Source organism: Ahaetulla prasina, chromosome 2, assembly GCF_028640845.1.
Source record: "Ahaetulla prasina isolate Xishuangbanna chromosome 2, ASM2864084v1, whole genome shotgun sequence".
Lineage (NCBI taxonomy): Eukaryota > Metazoa > Chordata > Lepidosauria > Squamata > Colubridae > Ahaetulla > Ahaetulla prasina.
The window spans coordinates 220991571-221007699 of NC_080540.1; the positions used below are offsets into that span (position 1 = coordinate 220991571).

Below are 16129 nucleotides of genomic sequence, written 5' to 3' on the forward strand. Positions count from 1 at the left end.
AATACATCGCTTCCTCCTCAACAGCTAAGTGGCTCCTCGGGAGAATTGCTCCTTGTTGACAAGAAGAGACTGTCAATTTTGTTTGCCTGCCACATTATGGGCCATAAGGGGATGGGGGAATCCAGAGAGCGAGAAGTAGTGGAGGCAGCAGCATCCTTCACTGCAGAGTGAGAAAGACGCCTAATTCTGATAAATGGCCCACCCTAACACATCCTACCTGTTATTACAACAGACGTGCCATATCTGTGCAGTAAATTAGCTAAACCCCTAAAGAGTTTGGTGAGAGCTTATCTCCAAGTGAATAATTTGAGTGGAGAGGGAGCTGCCTTCGTGACCGGTGTGAATGATTGATTTCATATTGAAAGGGGTTGGTAATGACTTAAGTTCCACATCTTGAATTTGCAAGAATTTTGCTTGTTCTTCATTTCCTGCATTTAATAAGCACTTCTTTACTTCTTTTTTTTTTAATAGGTGCTGAACTGTTTTTTACCTTTTGGATTTTCTCCCTATAAAAGGTTAATATTTTCTCAGATTCTATGCCATTTGTAAAAGCTTTAGTGACCAATGTTGCTCGCAGTGCTGGGGGTTGAACTGTAATTTCATTGAGGGACTCAATATTCTGCCAGCATATGCTGCTTGAAATAGGAGTAATGAAAATCCTTCCTATTAAGCATCATCAGTTATGGAAACATCTGATGTTGAACCCTGCAGGAAAGAAGAGGATGCACATATATTTTTTTGTGAGATTCATTTGGATAGCATTTTTTTTCAGGGTTAAAAAGACAGGACTAAAAAGAGAATTCATGAAAACCAAGATAAGAAATAGTTTTGTTATTTCTGAGTTTCAGTCTCTATTTATAATTAGCCCAACTCTTATTATTGTATTATCATTATGATTTCGACAATACATCGAAAACAGGTTATATATGGCACACAGAAAAGAATTGAAGTATCATACTATGTTGCTCTGTGCATAGGCTACCTGGTCTTATACCACAGTGGCCAAAAAGTAAAAAGCAATCAGTTAAATAAATATAAAGCATGAAGGTTTGCCATTTTTTCAAGCAAAAAAAACCAAACTTGTTTTATTAACATTTCACAGAATAATTTTAAAACATAGTTAGAACCTGTATTTATGTTGTTGATCTTCCGCAGGAATTCATCAACTATTTACTTTGAATAGGAACTGCATCATAAATATTCCCTCTAGCTAAGCTGTTTTGAATTTTAGGCCAAAGTAAATAGGCAAAGATAAACAAAGCAAAGACCAAACTACTGCAATTTATATGGCTTTCGCGTAAATGTCTTTTAGCCACCCCCTTTTGCTAAAAATGCAGGGAAAGGAGCATTTGATGATGTATGTTACACACCTAAAGGCAAGCAAATTTCATTTTAGACAATCTTTAACTCTGGAGGATACATATCTACAGCATTATGTGACGAAGCAAAACATTTAAATCCCCCCCCCCCGAATCAGAAACATGTCAGATGCCGAAATGATTTCCCTTACTTTTTTGTCTTGTGTTGTATTTGCTACACTGTGATTGGCCCTGCTGTTTTTTCCTTCTTTCTTCTTTAAAGCCTGGGTATATCTTGCCTGAATCAAGAGAGCTTCCAGTAACAAGAAGAGTGACTGATTTGAGAATGTCAGTGGATCTAGCTGTGCAGTTTTCCAGAGTGAAATGAATATGATCTGTGTTTGGCTACAGATGCCACCTTCAGAGAACATCATAAGCTTAAGAAAAGTATCCCCCAGGTTGATTTCCATTAATACTTGCAAAAGCCTCTAGGAATGCATTCCTTCCCCTGCCCTGCTCCCAAGACCACCCCAGGTAGGCCAAAAATTCAGGCCTTTTTATTGAGTGCCTCCCTTCCTTCTCCTGAGGAAGAGATCTTCCTAGATTTAAAAGCACTGGGCTGGCTGAGAAAAAGGCAAAAAGTGAATATTGGAAGAACTTACACTTCTGCTTCTGATTTGAATATGGAGTTGCATAGAGTTGTGTTTTTATTAGCTTTGCAGCACCTTTTTTACGTACCAGGGCTATAGTGTTTTCAGAAATTAGGTTATATATCCACAAAGTAATAACTAAATAGAAGGATTTAGACCACTTACATGTCAGAAAATGATTGGGCAAAATGTGCACACTCTGCACAAACCCATAATGCATAGAAAAATTAACACTGACTTAAAAAATATAACAATGGATGGGCTTAAGATTGGGAAAACTAGAAGTGAAGCAAAGCCAAAACTGCCAGATTCAGGATTTCAAATTAAGGTCTCATTGGGGTATGAGGAATTAAGTTGAGAATCTGTATGTCAGAGTCAGATATTTTGGATATTTGCTGCAATATACTTTTAGAAAGTGAGAGAAATGAGTAGGGTATGTTAATATAGTACCTTGATAAATATTATCTATTGTATTAACTGCTTTAATTGTTATTGTCTCCTTTGAGGAGCCTTTGGAGCTGTTAGTTTTGTTATGTATGTAATGTTTTGTGAGACTGAGATTTATTCACTAAGGATCTGTGTTGTGCTGGTTTAAGTCTTTTTTTGACCCTGATACTCTGCAGGATTTCTTGATTTTGTAGAACAAGGGTAGGTCACCTGTGGTCTTCGTGCTCTGTTGTCCCTGGAGCTCCAAGATAGTTCTGCCAAAATTTAGCAGCAAATCATCAAATAGGAGCAGTGAAATTCCCCATCTCCCAATAAAGCCGCCAAGATTTCTGTAAAACAAAAAGTAAATTAAAAAAATAAATAAAAATCAGTGTGGTTAACTCTCCTATAAGCATATCACAGTTGTTTTGAAGAAGAAAAAAAACACAACTCCAAAATTGAACCGAGGGAGTGTTGAAAGACTTAGTCCCATGGGAAAAATGGGGGGGGGAGACAAATGGGGATATCTTCTTTTGAAAAATGGTAAACTTTAAAACTAAAATAAAAAATTGTGACAGCCCTAGCCTATAAAGACAAATAAAACTGAAAGTACAGTTCCCCCAGTGACAAAAAAGTTGGTTTTCCCTGTTTTTCTACAACAAAAAGCTTCATTGGAGGTGCATGTTCCCTGGAAATTTGCTCTTAATTCAGTGGAGCTACAACACAAGACATACGAAGTGTGTGGTAAATGAAGTAAAGAGGACACTACAAATCAGATGTGGTTCCTACCTCCAGGGATTGAAGTCTGAAAGATTAAGATGCCCTGAATTTAGCCCATAACCATAGAGGGGCAATTTATATTATTTTTAAGCTGCTTCTTTATTGCACTCCAAAGCTATGTCTAAATTTGAAAAAAAAAATCAATCCACACAAAATAGAAATATAAGCTAAATCGTTTTTAGTCAAATTCATTCAATAGATATGTAATTACGTATCAGAATCAATAACCATTATAGAGGAAGTATATGAAAAATGCAAAGGCCAGAAATAAACGTTCTTTAAAAGGCAGAAAGTACCTAAACTTCATGATATGTTTAGGTTAATATTTTTAAGCATTTGTATGATTTATTTATGTCTTAGATTTAGATTCTGCCTCTCCTTCAGGAACTCAAGCTGGCATACAATGCTGTATTTCTTCAGGCTTCCCCTTAAAGCATCAGGCCTGAGGGGGCCCACAATGACCCCATGATCTTCCATAGCCATGGTTAAAATTGAACCTCCGTCCTCCTGGTTCTAGTATAACTTCCTACTGTATTTTAAAATAATGAACTGAAGAAATGTTGATAGCACCTTATTCAAAGCTTTTTTTTTTTAGTATAGTTACACTGTAATTTTAATATATTCAGATATCATTTCTAAAAGTGAAGTTTTTGTTCTAAAGAAACTTTTTATCAACACTACCATAATATTTCTCACCACACTAATATTTTGCCTTGTATGTTAATGAAGTGACCTATTGTAGAAAGATCTCCAAGAAATTTAATTATAAGGACCTGTTAATTCACAGTTGCAAAGACCTCTCCTTTAAATTTATCAAGCTTTCTATGGAATCGGTTCCAAATCTAAAAAGCCCCTAAGGAAGATGTATGACCCCTTTCCTGCTTTCTGTCATTGTTTCTACATTCCATTCATCTGCTTCCTCTAGGGAAATGAACCTAGAAGGAGAACCACTACTTAAAAGGAGAAATCTTTCTCCTTGCTCTGTCTTGTCACTGATTTATGCATATGAACCAGCAACAACATCAAAGAAAAGATGGATCCAGGTCAGAGAGCCTGAGGGGCAGCAGTAAACCCATTCTGGTGAGATCTTGCCCAGATTTTACCCATGCTATGAAAAGCAATGTGGGAATTTAAACACACATGTGAAGTGTTGTTAAAATTTTCATTTTTTTCCAGTCTCCATAATGTAAAAAATGTACTCTATTTGCCTTTAACTCTTAATCATCAATAATCTATGGCTGTACTATTACTCACTGACATGGAAAATATAAGACTATAAAATATAGCAAACAACATTGTCTTAGTTCCAGATAAACAAGCTAAGCTAAGCGGGGGAAAGGGAACTCCAGCACAAAAAACCCAGTTGTTGATGGTCTACAACAGAATTGGGAAACGCCGATGTTTTCCTACAGGAGCTGATGGTTCCAAGTATTACACCCATAGCAAACAGAACTCTGAGGCGGGTAGGTTCCTCAAAGAATAGTTTTATTGGATATACAATATTGGCACAGGCTGGTGAAAACCGACTCTAAATGTTTACATGGTTTTCACCTAATTAAAAGTAGAAGTTTTTCCCTTTTCCCCAAACAATCAGTCACATGGTCCTATCAGGGTGCAACCCAGTTGTTTGGTAACATCACTCCTCCTTTCTTCAGTCACCTGTGGGAATGTCCTTGGTTCACAGGGCAAACTGCTTTGGCTACAAAACCCCAGCTATCACTCTTCCCCCCTCCCTAACTCTCATCTCCAGTGTGATAACCCTGGAGCCTCAAAATGGCCTCAGTCAAGTCAGCTCCAGAGTTGAAACTAGATTTTTTTTATTAGAGAGCATTATATCATGGATGGGAAACCTTCATGTTTCTGAGTTATATCTACTAGCACCAGTGGTGGTATTCAGTCGGTTCTATCTGGCTCGGGTGAACCAGTAGCGGTGGCTGCGGGGGGCTCTGCCCACCTGCCTGGATGTCATCATGTCCCGTTTTTGACAATCTGCACATGTGCGGAAGGTCCTGCGCATGCGTGGAAGTGGCGCAGGTGAGCAAAGCGCGCACGCTCACATTTGCAAACCAGTAGTGAAGGTAAGTGAATGCCTCTGACTAGCACCCTGGCCAGCATAGTTAAGGGTGAAGAGCTCTGGAAGGTATAATTCTGCAATATTTAAGGAGCTGTAGTTCCTTAACTTGCATTTAGACAGGGCAGCGGTATCTGAGCTATAGAAATCTGGTCAACCACTTCGTTAGAAGAAAACAAAGTGGTTCAGAATATCCAACTCAGCCCATATCTAGTAGTCCTGCCTAATTTAGGTCACCTTTAATAAACATTTCTTGTTTTTCTCCATGTACTGTAGCAGCAGGACTTAAGAGATGATAGGGATAACCCTGTACTTTGGTGTTAGTAATATTAGTGTAGGAGACATACTTAAGTAAATATCTTGTTATAGTTGTTTTTTCTTAGCTATGGGCCACACTTTGTCTATGAGCTGTGTACCGCACTTTAAAAAATAGTGGATGTGACTTGGGTAGAAACAAGATTTTAAGAAACCACACTCTCTTTCATGTATTTAATAATTTTCTCTTTCTAAATTCAAGAAAGGGAAACAATTCAAGAGTGGGTAACAATTTTTGAAGCTTTTTGGATGCTGCAGCCATTCCTTTCTTTAACAGCTGCATTGCCAGAATTCTTCTTATATTGTGGGAAAACAAGGGCTGGCCATGGATCATAAAAACTGGAGAAAATTCATGGTCAAAACTGTGCCAGAGGAGAAACGTAAGATTTAGGATTGCCACCAGATTTTAAACCACAGTGAAATTTAAAACAAATTTAGGGATTCTGAGTCTAAGGGAAGCCCCCAAAATATTCCCTAAGACTAGTGATATTTTTCACTTGTTAGTTTTTGCCTGAAGACATCTTTGCAAGCTTCTCTTTAATGAAATACTTGAAGTAAGGAATTAAGTAAGCTAAAAGCTCCAAGAACAACCACATGCCTTAGAAAAGCTTAGAAATAAGCAGTGATTACTCTTAGGACTAAATAGTAGATAAAACATTTATCTATTAAGTAAATCAGTAATCGGGGGAAACAAGTTAGAGTGGTTGATAGTGCTGGGCTCCTACATAGAATTGTCATATGCAAAGTGTAATAGATCAAGGAGTTCATTCAATGACATTAAAATGTAATTCCTGTGTTTAGATTTGGGAGATGGGAGAAGTTCCTAACATACTCCAGTTTACATACTTCAGTGGATCAAAACAGTAGAGAAAGTCTATGGAGTTTATCAATCATCCAGGTCAAGATTGTCCCAAATGTGCTTTTTCCAAAGGACGACTGAACCTTCTTGGTTTTGTTTTTTTCCTTGAAAATGTTTCACTTCTCATCCAAGAAGCTTCTTTAATTTTAACTCAGTTAGAATTTCAGTTAGAATTGAAGAAACTTCTTGAATGAGAAGCAAAATGTTTTCAAAGAAAAAAAACCCAAGATTGACAAAACCCAGTTGCCTTTTGGAAAAAGCACCACTGGGCCAGTAGAGAAAATAACAGAAAATAAGAAAAGCTTATAGGAACATTTTGGGATCAAGAGCTTCAGGACTTGATCTTCATTGTTGCTTAGAAGTGAATGAGTCGCCCACATGTGAAATCCATTTCAACTTATAGAATATCTATCTAGCATACAGTTAAATTGTATCATAGGTGCCTTATATAGCAATCCAAATATAGTCATGCTTAAAATCAATGGCACTCAAGTTGGTCCCCAGAAGATTAAAGCCCATAAGCCTACTTAAAATCTGGATACAGCTTACTGTCAATGACTACTTCAGCTTCAACCACAACAATACACGAATACACAATAGATACAAACTTAAAGTGAACCGCTCCAAATTCGATTGCAGAAAATATGACTTCAGTAACAGAGTTGTTAATGCCTGGAATGAACTACCAGACTCTGTGGTCTCATCCCAAAATCCCCAAAACTTCAACCTAAGACTGTTTACTGTTGACCTCACCCCATTCCTAAGAGGTCTGTAAGGGGCGTGCATAAGAGCACCAGCGTGCCTACCATTCCTGTCCTAATGTTCCCTTTACTTGTATTCATTTTATGTATTCAATTCATGCTTATACTTATGTATATTATTTAATATGTACTCGACAAAATAAATAAATAAATAGATAGATAAATAAATAAATAAGCAAACAAACTGTTCAGTGTCCTGCCAGTTTCACAGGCAGTTTGAACTCCATAGTTTTGCTATTAAACTGAACATGTAAAAAGAAAACTACTATCCAAATAAACGCAAGGTGTTTTCTTCCCAATAATCCAAGGTCATTTAGATTTAAATACGAACTGAAGGATGATTTTTCAATATGAGAAATATACATGAAGAAGCTAATGGGACAGAATCAATCCTTGTGAACTGCAGTTGCACAGTGGAAATCGACTGCTATGAATGAACTCATATCCCAAAGTTATGAACAGCAGAGCTAATGCCCCTGCAAATGAGTTCATCTGATTATTGCATTACACCTGAATCAGTTGATAAAGCAAGTTTTTTTTAAAGCTAGGAATGACACTTAATTGAATAAAAGTCAGTGTAATTATGTTAGGAGAAGCCAATGCTACTCCTGATAGCGGAAAAGGGACCTTGCCAGAAAGAGTGCCAGAAGTTGCCCACACATTTCTGCACATTGTTTGCCTGACAGATATTAAGGGCTGGTACATGGTTTAATCAGATTACTGATAGTCAGCGCTGTAAATGATAAGTCAGTGGCCATGGCATCAGTTTCTATTGATAGCCAAAGCCAGCTGCAACTTTGAACTCACCATCATCAAGGAAAATAAGCAGCCACTTCTACTTGTAGGGAGATTTTTGTGTGTGGGTTTGCATCCCCAATGATGCAACATTTGTTCCCTGTATTCAGAAATTCTTGCTGTCATTCCCACATAGATCCAATTGTTTGTTTTTGCCTGCAGCCAATGAAGGAAACTAAATAATAGACAATTTAGCTGCATTTACAGACAAGGCACCTTGTCTGCGCTATATTTTAGCAGGGAAAAAAAAACACACAATCTAGGCTCAGTTTGCATTAATGTTAATCATTTCACGTAGACCACAGCAGAGCTCATGTACTGCAGTGAGTTACAAATGTGGTTGTAGGAAATCTCACTTCAGTTCCTCTCTTAGCTTTTGAGACCCTTTGGCAAAGCCCCTCATCTCAGTGTAAATCTGGCATAAATGGGGCTGCTAAATTACAATTCAGAGGACCTGCACATAACTTTTATATGACTTTTTAATTTGCATGTGTGGTGTGTTGTTTTATTTATTTGCTTACGATTTATTCAATGTACTTGTGAAACTAAAATATTGTCCTGAGCTTCTCTAGAGACAATACAGGTTAAAAACATAACAACTGACAAGATATTTGTGTATAGTAGTTGTCAATGTGCAACAAATTGATTTTATTCTGGGGAAAAAAAGCATGTTGCCATGGCAAGAAACTATGTTATGTGGTTTGTCCATGGAGGAACCTCTGTTTGCATGATGCTATCAGAGGAGTAAACACATTTCATAGATGTAACACTGTGCTGTGCTGTTGAACACATGCTATAATTGGCAATACAGTCAACATTCAGATGTTCACAGCAAAATGCTTCCTATGTTTTCTTTGAGATGTTCCCTTTGAGTTCTTTATCATGTGACAAATGGGCAAGAAATCCCTTTGCTGAAAAAGGCTGTGAGGCTGTCCCTCTCTCGATCATTTATGTATGTGAACCCTGCATGAATCTGTTCAGAAGAAAAATGTGGGCAATGGCACATTTGCTTTTTTCTCTCTCTGATTTGATTTATGGCTTTAGATTGTGTGGTTGGTCCAGCAACCATCGGGACAACAGTGTAAGTGAGATGATGGGTGACAGAAAATGATCTCACAGCCAAAGCATTTTTAGCCTGTATTTTATTGTTTAAAGATTCTCTTTTCATTTTTTTTTAAAAGCCAGATGTGACTGGATTGGAATGTGAATTTGTTCTCTTTCTTTTTCTCTCTGTCTCTTTCTTTCTATCACCTATTTTTCTCTCTCCCTCCCTCCCTTTTTCTCTCTCTGTCTCTGCCTTCCTCCTCCTTTTGCGATCTCGATTTAGCAAAAGATTAGAAAGCTGAACTTATCACAAGGTAAGCTCAGCCTTCATAAGTGCAGTGTTGGGGATAGTGTAACTCCCTTCTTTAATTAAATCAATGCTACAGTGCTTGATGTGAAATGATACTTTCACTCTTGTGGGTAAAGTTGCCTTCCTCCTGTCCACCACCTACCACCCTATTCCTTGGATGTATCTCTCAGTAGCTTTTTCTCTTATTTGGGATCCAAAATGACCCATCCTTCATTTCCTAGGAAGAATATATTGTTAGTTTACTCTGCAACGTTTAATGAATTAAATCAATCCTGACAATATACAGATCTCCTCTCTGAGGAGATGAGCGGTTCAAAAATGTGAAAAATAAAATAAATAAACAAAATATAATGCATCCTCTATTTATTTTGTCTGTGAAAAAAATAACTTTCATTTTATGGCACAAGTGGGTACATTTTGGGATGGCTAGTTGAGAGATACACAACGAGTGGATATATTATTTGACAGCCAATGTGCAAATTATATAAAGAAATCTAATTGCAGGATCCAATCTGGGTCTGTCACCGGAACCAGAAATTTAGTTTCTCGAATCCAAAATCATGAGTTTGAAAGTTCAGAAGACTAAGCCTCTAGTCCCGGTGACTGACTCAGATTGGATCCTGCAACATTATCCTGGGACATGTATATTCGCCTTCATTTGTGAGGAATCTTTAATTCCCTGATCTTTGGTTGTTGATACTTAGTCACCCCGATCCTGCAAGGAACAACCATGTGCAGAAGCAGTTAGTAACTGCCCAGTCCAATTTAGATCCAAACCTGCCTCAATTTTCCAATGCCTATCTGAACATCAACCAAACATCAAATTCAGCGTGATCTGCATTTGAACTACTGTAGAAGAGAAAGCTAAAGGCATGCACTTCCATCTACATTGTAATGTGATTGGAAATGCATATTGCCAACCACTCTCAGACTGGAAAGCATTTTCCAGTATGCTGGATTGTAAACTGGATACTTTTTTTTAAAAAAAAGTTCTTTATTAAAATCTTTTCTCTGAGTCAGTTGTACAGCTGATCTTTGTAAATGTGCAGCTGATTTATATATGCCCTCTGCTTTAGTTCTATATGTCAGGGCAAAGTTTGAGGGTTTCTCCTGGCTGCCCCATCAAAGTTTAGGAATTTACTTTGTAATACACAATTACTGCTTATGGGACTGTGCATGTTGGTTCAGTTGACTGGGTGACCTCATACTCTGGAAGCCCCGGTTTGTAAGATATTAAGTGTCTTGCACACTTTCCAAATGTTTTCTGATGAAGTAGAGCTGGGTTTAGAAAAATGCATGGGTTTACCAGCATTGTACAAATGGTATGGTGTGACTTGGCATTCAATGTCAAGTGCACGCTGACTGCTAGAATTTGGACTGGAGACAATGGCAGATAGCCCATGAGATGCATAATATTAAGAAGAGAACTTGCACAAATCAAAGTTTCAGGTTTCAGTAGGATATTTTGGCACCTTTTAATATGTCTTTCTAACAAAATATACTAAGAACCAAAGACTAGTTGAGTGAGAAGGTAAACAAAAATACAGTATATCAAAACTATAATAATTCCACATTTCGGCCTTAGGACTTTGATCATTTGGAATGAGCTATGTAGTCAACATAGAAACAAGTCCCCCTCATGACTCAGAAAAGTTGTAATAACTTAGAAAGCCACACATGGATCGCTACCTTGTAAAATAGCCTCTTTTCTTTCCCTACCATTTTTAAAAATTGTTTCACTCAATTTTAACGATTCCTGTTCTTAAATACTAGGGTTTCCCCTCCCTCCTCTTCTTGGTAAGAGGATAAATCCTTTTAAGATTCTTTTCTAATTATCCTTTGTTCCCAGTTGGTTCCTATGGTTACATGTATCAATAGGAACCGGTGGAGCCAATGCTGTGATTTGATAAAGAAATTCCATCGAATATCCTCCCCATTCGTTCATATGACACCATGTTTTTGAAAAGAAAAGTAGTAATCAATCACGCTGCCAATTAACCTGATACGTAGTATGATAACCATACCCCAAAAAAAGGGGGGGGAATTGAATTCATGTGGATTTGCAGCATCTTGCCTTGCGTTTATAGGAATGATGTCCGAACCGTCATGCTTGCATTTCTACCCAAAAAAAAAAAAAAAAAGAGCAACAGTTGTGTTATTGCATGAACATTGTTTGTTACGGTTTTTATTCCATTGCTAAAGTTTGCACTATAATCCATGCTGCATATTTCTTTTCCCTCCCTCTCTCTTTCCTTTCTCTTTCCCAGACACAGTGCTAATATAAATCTGCACCGTAAACTATTGACCAAAGAACTGGATGACATGGGACTGGATTCCTCTCAGCCCTCTCTTAGCAAGGACCTCCGTGATGAATTCTTGATGAAGATCTATGGTGCTCCACCCCATTTGGGTTTTGATCTACGGGAAGACACCTCCTCCCCAGCAGGTACAGAGGACTCCCACTTGAATGGATACGGACGGGGCATGTCAGAAGAATACATGGTATTAGACCTGAGCACCACCTCCAGCATCCAGTCAAGCAGTAGCATTCATTCTTCCAGAGAATCGGATGCAGGAAGCGACGAGGGCATCCTGTTGGATGACATGGATGGGGTCAGCGACAGCGAGGAATCATCACACAAAACTGAGGCTGCAGCCTTAGGGGTCAGCTTGAGTGCTGAAGTCCCGGGGTCTCTCATGTTTAACAGCGTTTCCATGAATAATGGGGGGATCATGTGCAACATTTGTCACAAAATGTACAGCAACAAGGGGACTCTCAGGGTGCATTACAAGACGGTACACTTACGTGAAATGCACAGATGTAAAATCCCTGGATGCAACATGATGTTTTCCTCGGTCCGCAGCCGAAATCGGCACAGTCAGAACCCGAATCTGCATAAAAACATTCCCTTCACCTCACTAGATTAATCCCGAGATGGACACGATCAGTGCCAACTCAAAAAGTAAGACCTTATACTTCTTCAAATTGCCATTTACAGACTCTTCTATAAATATATATAAATATAAATATATAAATATATATCTTTTTTTTCTTTTTTAAACAAAACAGAAAAAGACCGGGTGCTTTCCTTCCTCCCCCCCCCTCATTCCCTCCCTAATTTTTGTTCCTTTGTTTTGTTATGTTTTTTTTAACAGAAAAAAAATTATGTGGGTTGGGATAGTATCTTTAACCTGGGATAACATTTCCACTGCTTAAAAAAAAAAAAAAGAATAACAAATGAACTTACCTTTTAAAACTCGCTTTTGTTATAAAAAATTGTGGTCATCTCCAAAGAGACTGTTTCTTCCATCAATGACTGTTGCCTGCAATCTTAGAAGAAGAAAGGAGAGGAAAAGAAAAGAAAAGAAAAGAAAAACCCCTAAAAACAAAGCACTGCAAAGATATTAAAAGGAGAGAGAAAAAGGACAACTTCAATTGTTTTTGTGTATTTTAAACCTTTGAGAGGTTCGTCAACTACGCATGGCTGTTAACACTTGTATATATTGAGCCTTGAAAGGCCCATGATGTAAAACAATTGTATTGATGGTGGTTTAACCTTTTCTTTGTTTGTTTGTTTGGGATTTGTTTTTGTTTTACATTTACATTTACATCCAGCTGTGAGATATGTGGGGGGTTGGGTGGGAATAGTTTGCTGGCTAGCTCAATTCATTTATATTAGCTTCAGTGCACATTTTTTTTTAAAGAAAAAAAGAAAACTCAAGTTCCATTTTTAACTACCTGCTAGAAACGCATAAGGGGAGGTGCTGGCATGTTTAGAGCACCTGATTGGATACAGGTTTTCCTTGTTTTGTTTTTATTTTGGTCTTGTTACGATTACATAAATCCAGTCATGCACTTTTTTTCTTACACGATGTGGGGATGTGTAATAATATCCATACCCTTTTTTCCCTTAAAAGTATTGCCATACTATCAGTGTCTTATTAAGAAAAGAAAAAAAAAGAAACCTACCCTTTGTTCCACGTGGTGTCTGGTCAGTATGGCAGGCAAATGCTGAACAAAATCGTGTTACGCGCGAACACGAAACTGCCAACTTTGCACAAGTTTTCAATAACCAAAATATATGAATCAGCTGGTATTAACCGCAAGCTAAGGTTGTGGCAGTGAGGGGGAAAAAAAAAACCAATCCTAGGAACTGGGGAGCAACGGAACACCATACCTAAATGTATTTCTCAGGTCCTAAAAATTATGCACATTCGCAAAGCAAGGCCACAGTTTTGTTTTTAAAAAAAATGAAAAAGAGGAGGAAAAAAAAAGCAGAAGTTACTTACTAAGAGACAACGGAGGGATTTCTTCAACTAACGGAAGATGAACTTTTTAGGAAAGTGGTGCAAGCCAGCAATTGTTTACCTGGAAGTAAGCCCCATTACACTCGGGGTGTGTTTGTGTGTGTGTGGGGTGGGGTGGGGTCTTCCTCTTTTGGAGGCCTGCAAAAGGTTGCATTGTGGTTCTCTCAAAGCCACACTTGATCTCTCCCCCACCCAAAACTAATTGCCCTGCTAATGTTCAGGAAATGCAGTTGTATGATGTAATGCTGTTGAGTGTTTACGCATACCAATCCGGCACACTTTCAGAGTGTGTTGAAGCTCTGAAGGCAATGGTGTTATAAATCTTCTTCCATTCCCCCCTTTCTGTCCCCTGAAGAGATCAATAGAAAAAGGCTCGGGAGGGGTAGGTGAGCTTCTGGAAGGCATACATCTCTCTTGCATTCCCTTTGCGCCTCCGTGACTTAAGAGACGGCTTCAAAATTCCTTGAAATGAAGACTTTCCCGTGTTCCTGACTGAAGACTTGGGCCGTGGTTGTCTTCCAAAGGGAACCACCGGCCTCTGCAGAGTTGACTGGTCCGCACTGGAAGGTGCAATAGACTGATTAAGGCATGTTTTTATAGAAGCAATCAAAAGCCATTCACGGCACAAGCACTTAAAGCTTGGGAAATATGCGCTGTTCATTTTGGTTGGGTGACCACCCTTCAGTAGAGACAAGCTGACAGCTATGTTGTGGGGGGGGGGGGGAAATCCAGAGCAAATTTCAATGTTTTGGTTGGTTGTACTTTCCAAAAGCGATTTGTCAGAGAGAATCACAGTGGAGTTAGGAATAAGCATCCAAGAAGAAACCAGGGAGGAATCTGCACACCAATCCATTTTGGTTGTTCCCGTTTCTGGTGTTTACACATGTTGTCTGAGTGTGGCAAGCCACACTAGCAGCTTCTCTAACCCCAACCTACTGAGGGAATGATATTTGCTCAAGCTCGGTAGTAAAGATCATGATGGTATGTGTCATATAACAAATCCTTTCTTGGAAGGATACCTAAGGAGTATTTCCCCCATGTAGTATATTACTAATGCACAGAAAATGTTTTTCTTTCTTAGAAGTTTCTCCTGTGACTGCAAAACCAGAAATGGTTATTTGTTTTCAGCCTTCGAGTTGAACCAGTTACGTACTTTCCAACCACTGTTCATTGTATAATAACTCAGTCTGTTAATTTTATTAGCGGAAACGATTCCTCCTCTTCATTGGCCCCAATCCAGCTATACAGTAGTTTGTGGTGACCAAACCCCATTAAAGCCATGGGAAGAAATTAGTCACAGCTAATGTAAATCCTAACTTGATCATAAGTAGCTTGGTGCCTTTGTATACTAAGTATTTTTCCCCTAACAACAAAGCAAAAACAATAGTTGCAGTATTTTCCATGCGTGTTTAGAAAAGAAAAGAAAATGGGGGACGAAAGCTTCCTTAATTAAAATGCCTTATTTTAAATCACATTTCTCTGATTTCAGTTAGTGATCCTGACATGATCTCCAGAATTCATAGAGACTCTTGAAAAATACTGACCAGTTCGTCAAAGTATGTTTATATCAAAACTATGTTTACATCAAAACCGCCACAATTTTTGCTGACTTGATTTTTTTTCATTTGTGCTTTGTCTTTTTCTTTTTTTTTTTTCAAAGTCTTACTTTTTAAAAAATAAAATTGAACAGAGAGAGGTTTGTTTTGTTTTATGCTGCATAATGTGTCGTATACTTGTGAAAGGGAACAGAGAAAGCAAAGGTGCAATTCTTCTCAAACCTAAATGACATTCGGTAGTGCTACATGATTGCCTTGCACTGTGTTTTCAAACACTTATCAAGATTAGTAAGAACAAAGCAAGAAGAAATATTGACAAGGCAAAACAGACCTAAACAAATGGCTAAATGATATCTAAGGAACAAACAGAAAAAAAAAACACTGTTTTTGAAGTATGTATGGTATAAATAAATATCATTTTTAATGAAAAACATGCTTGAGTTATATAAATAATTCTTTCCCGAATAAATCACTGATCTGCATTCTCATTTTACATTTGTTTCTGATACAGGTCTAATGGCTTTAGTAAAGCAGATTGGAAACTTAAACATCATCAACTTATTCAGGCCTTATTCAGCAATTAAGCTGAACAGACATCTGTTTTTTTTTACAGAAAACGAAATGGGATGATAGCAAACTTTGAATCGGAAAAGAACAGGTACATGGTTCAGGTGCTAGCATTCTTGTCTCCCAAGATTTTGAAGTAAAAGGCAAGGTGCTATGGGAATTCTAGACTGCATGTATCAACCAAAATATAGTTTAAACCTATTTGTCATACCTTTGTGATCTTCAATTCATATACTAGCTTCTGGAGGTGTGTATCCAAAGGCCTTTCTAGCCATGGGAAAGCAGAAATTCTGTGAAACATTTTCTCTCTCACACTCTCTTTCCAAGGTATTGATGTTTAGAGATGGGTGAATTGCAAATTCAGTACTGGGCTGCAGAAAATACCTATT

At 38.0% G+C, this 16129-nt stretch overlaps 1 protein-coding gene across 11 annotated transcripts in view; it reads left to right on the forward strand.

Moving 5' to 3' along the window:
• Nucleotides 1–15685, forward strand: part of BNC2 (basonuclin zinc finger protein 2) — a 481370-nt gene extending 465685 nt beyond the window's left edge. For 2 of the 11 annotated variants that reach the window (XM_058170827.1, XM_058170828.1), the window contains exon 6: nt 11577–15680. In XM_058170827.1, coding sequence (XP_058026810.1) covers nt 11577–12237 — 661 coding nt within the window. In that variant the 3' untranslated portion in view covers nt 12238–15680. Of the gene's footprint in view, nt 1–471; nt 516–1581; nt 1991–11576 lie in introns of those variants that run through there. The other 9 variants (XM_058170824.1, XM_058170830.1, XM_058170826.1 and 6 more) reach the window with 7 other exon arrangements.
• Nucleotides 15686–16129: the final 444 nt, after the last annotated feature.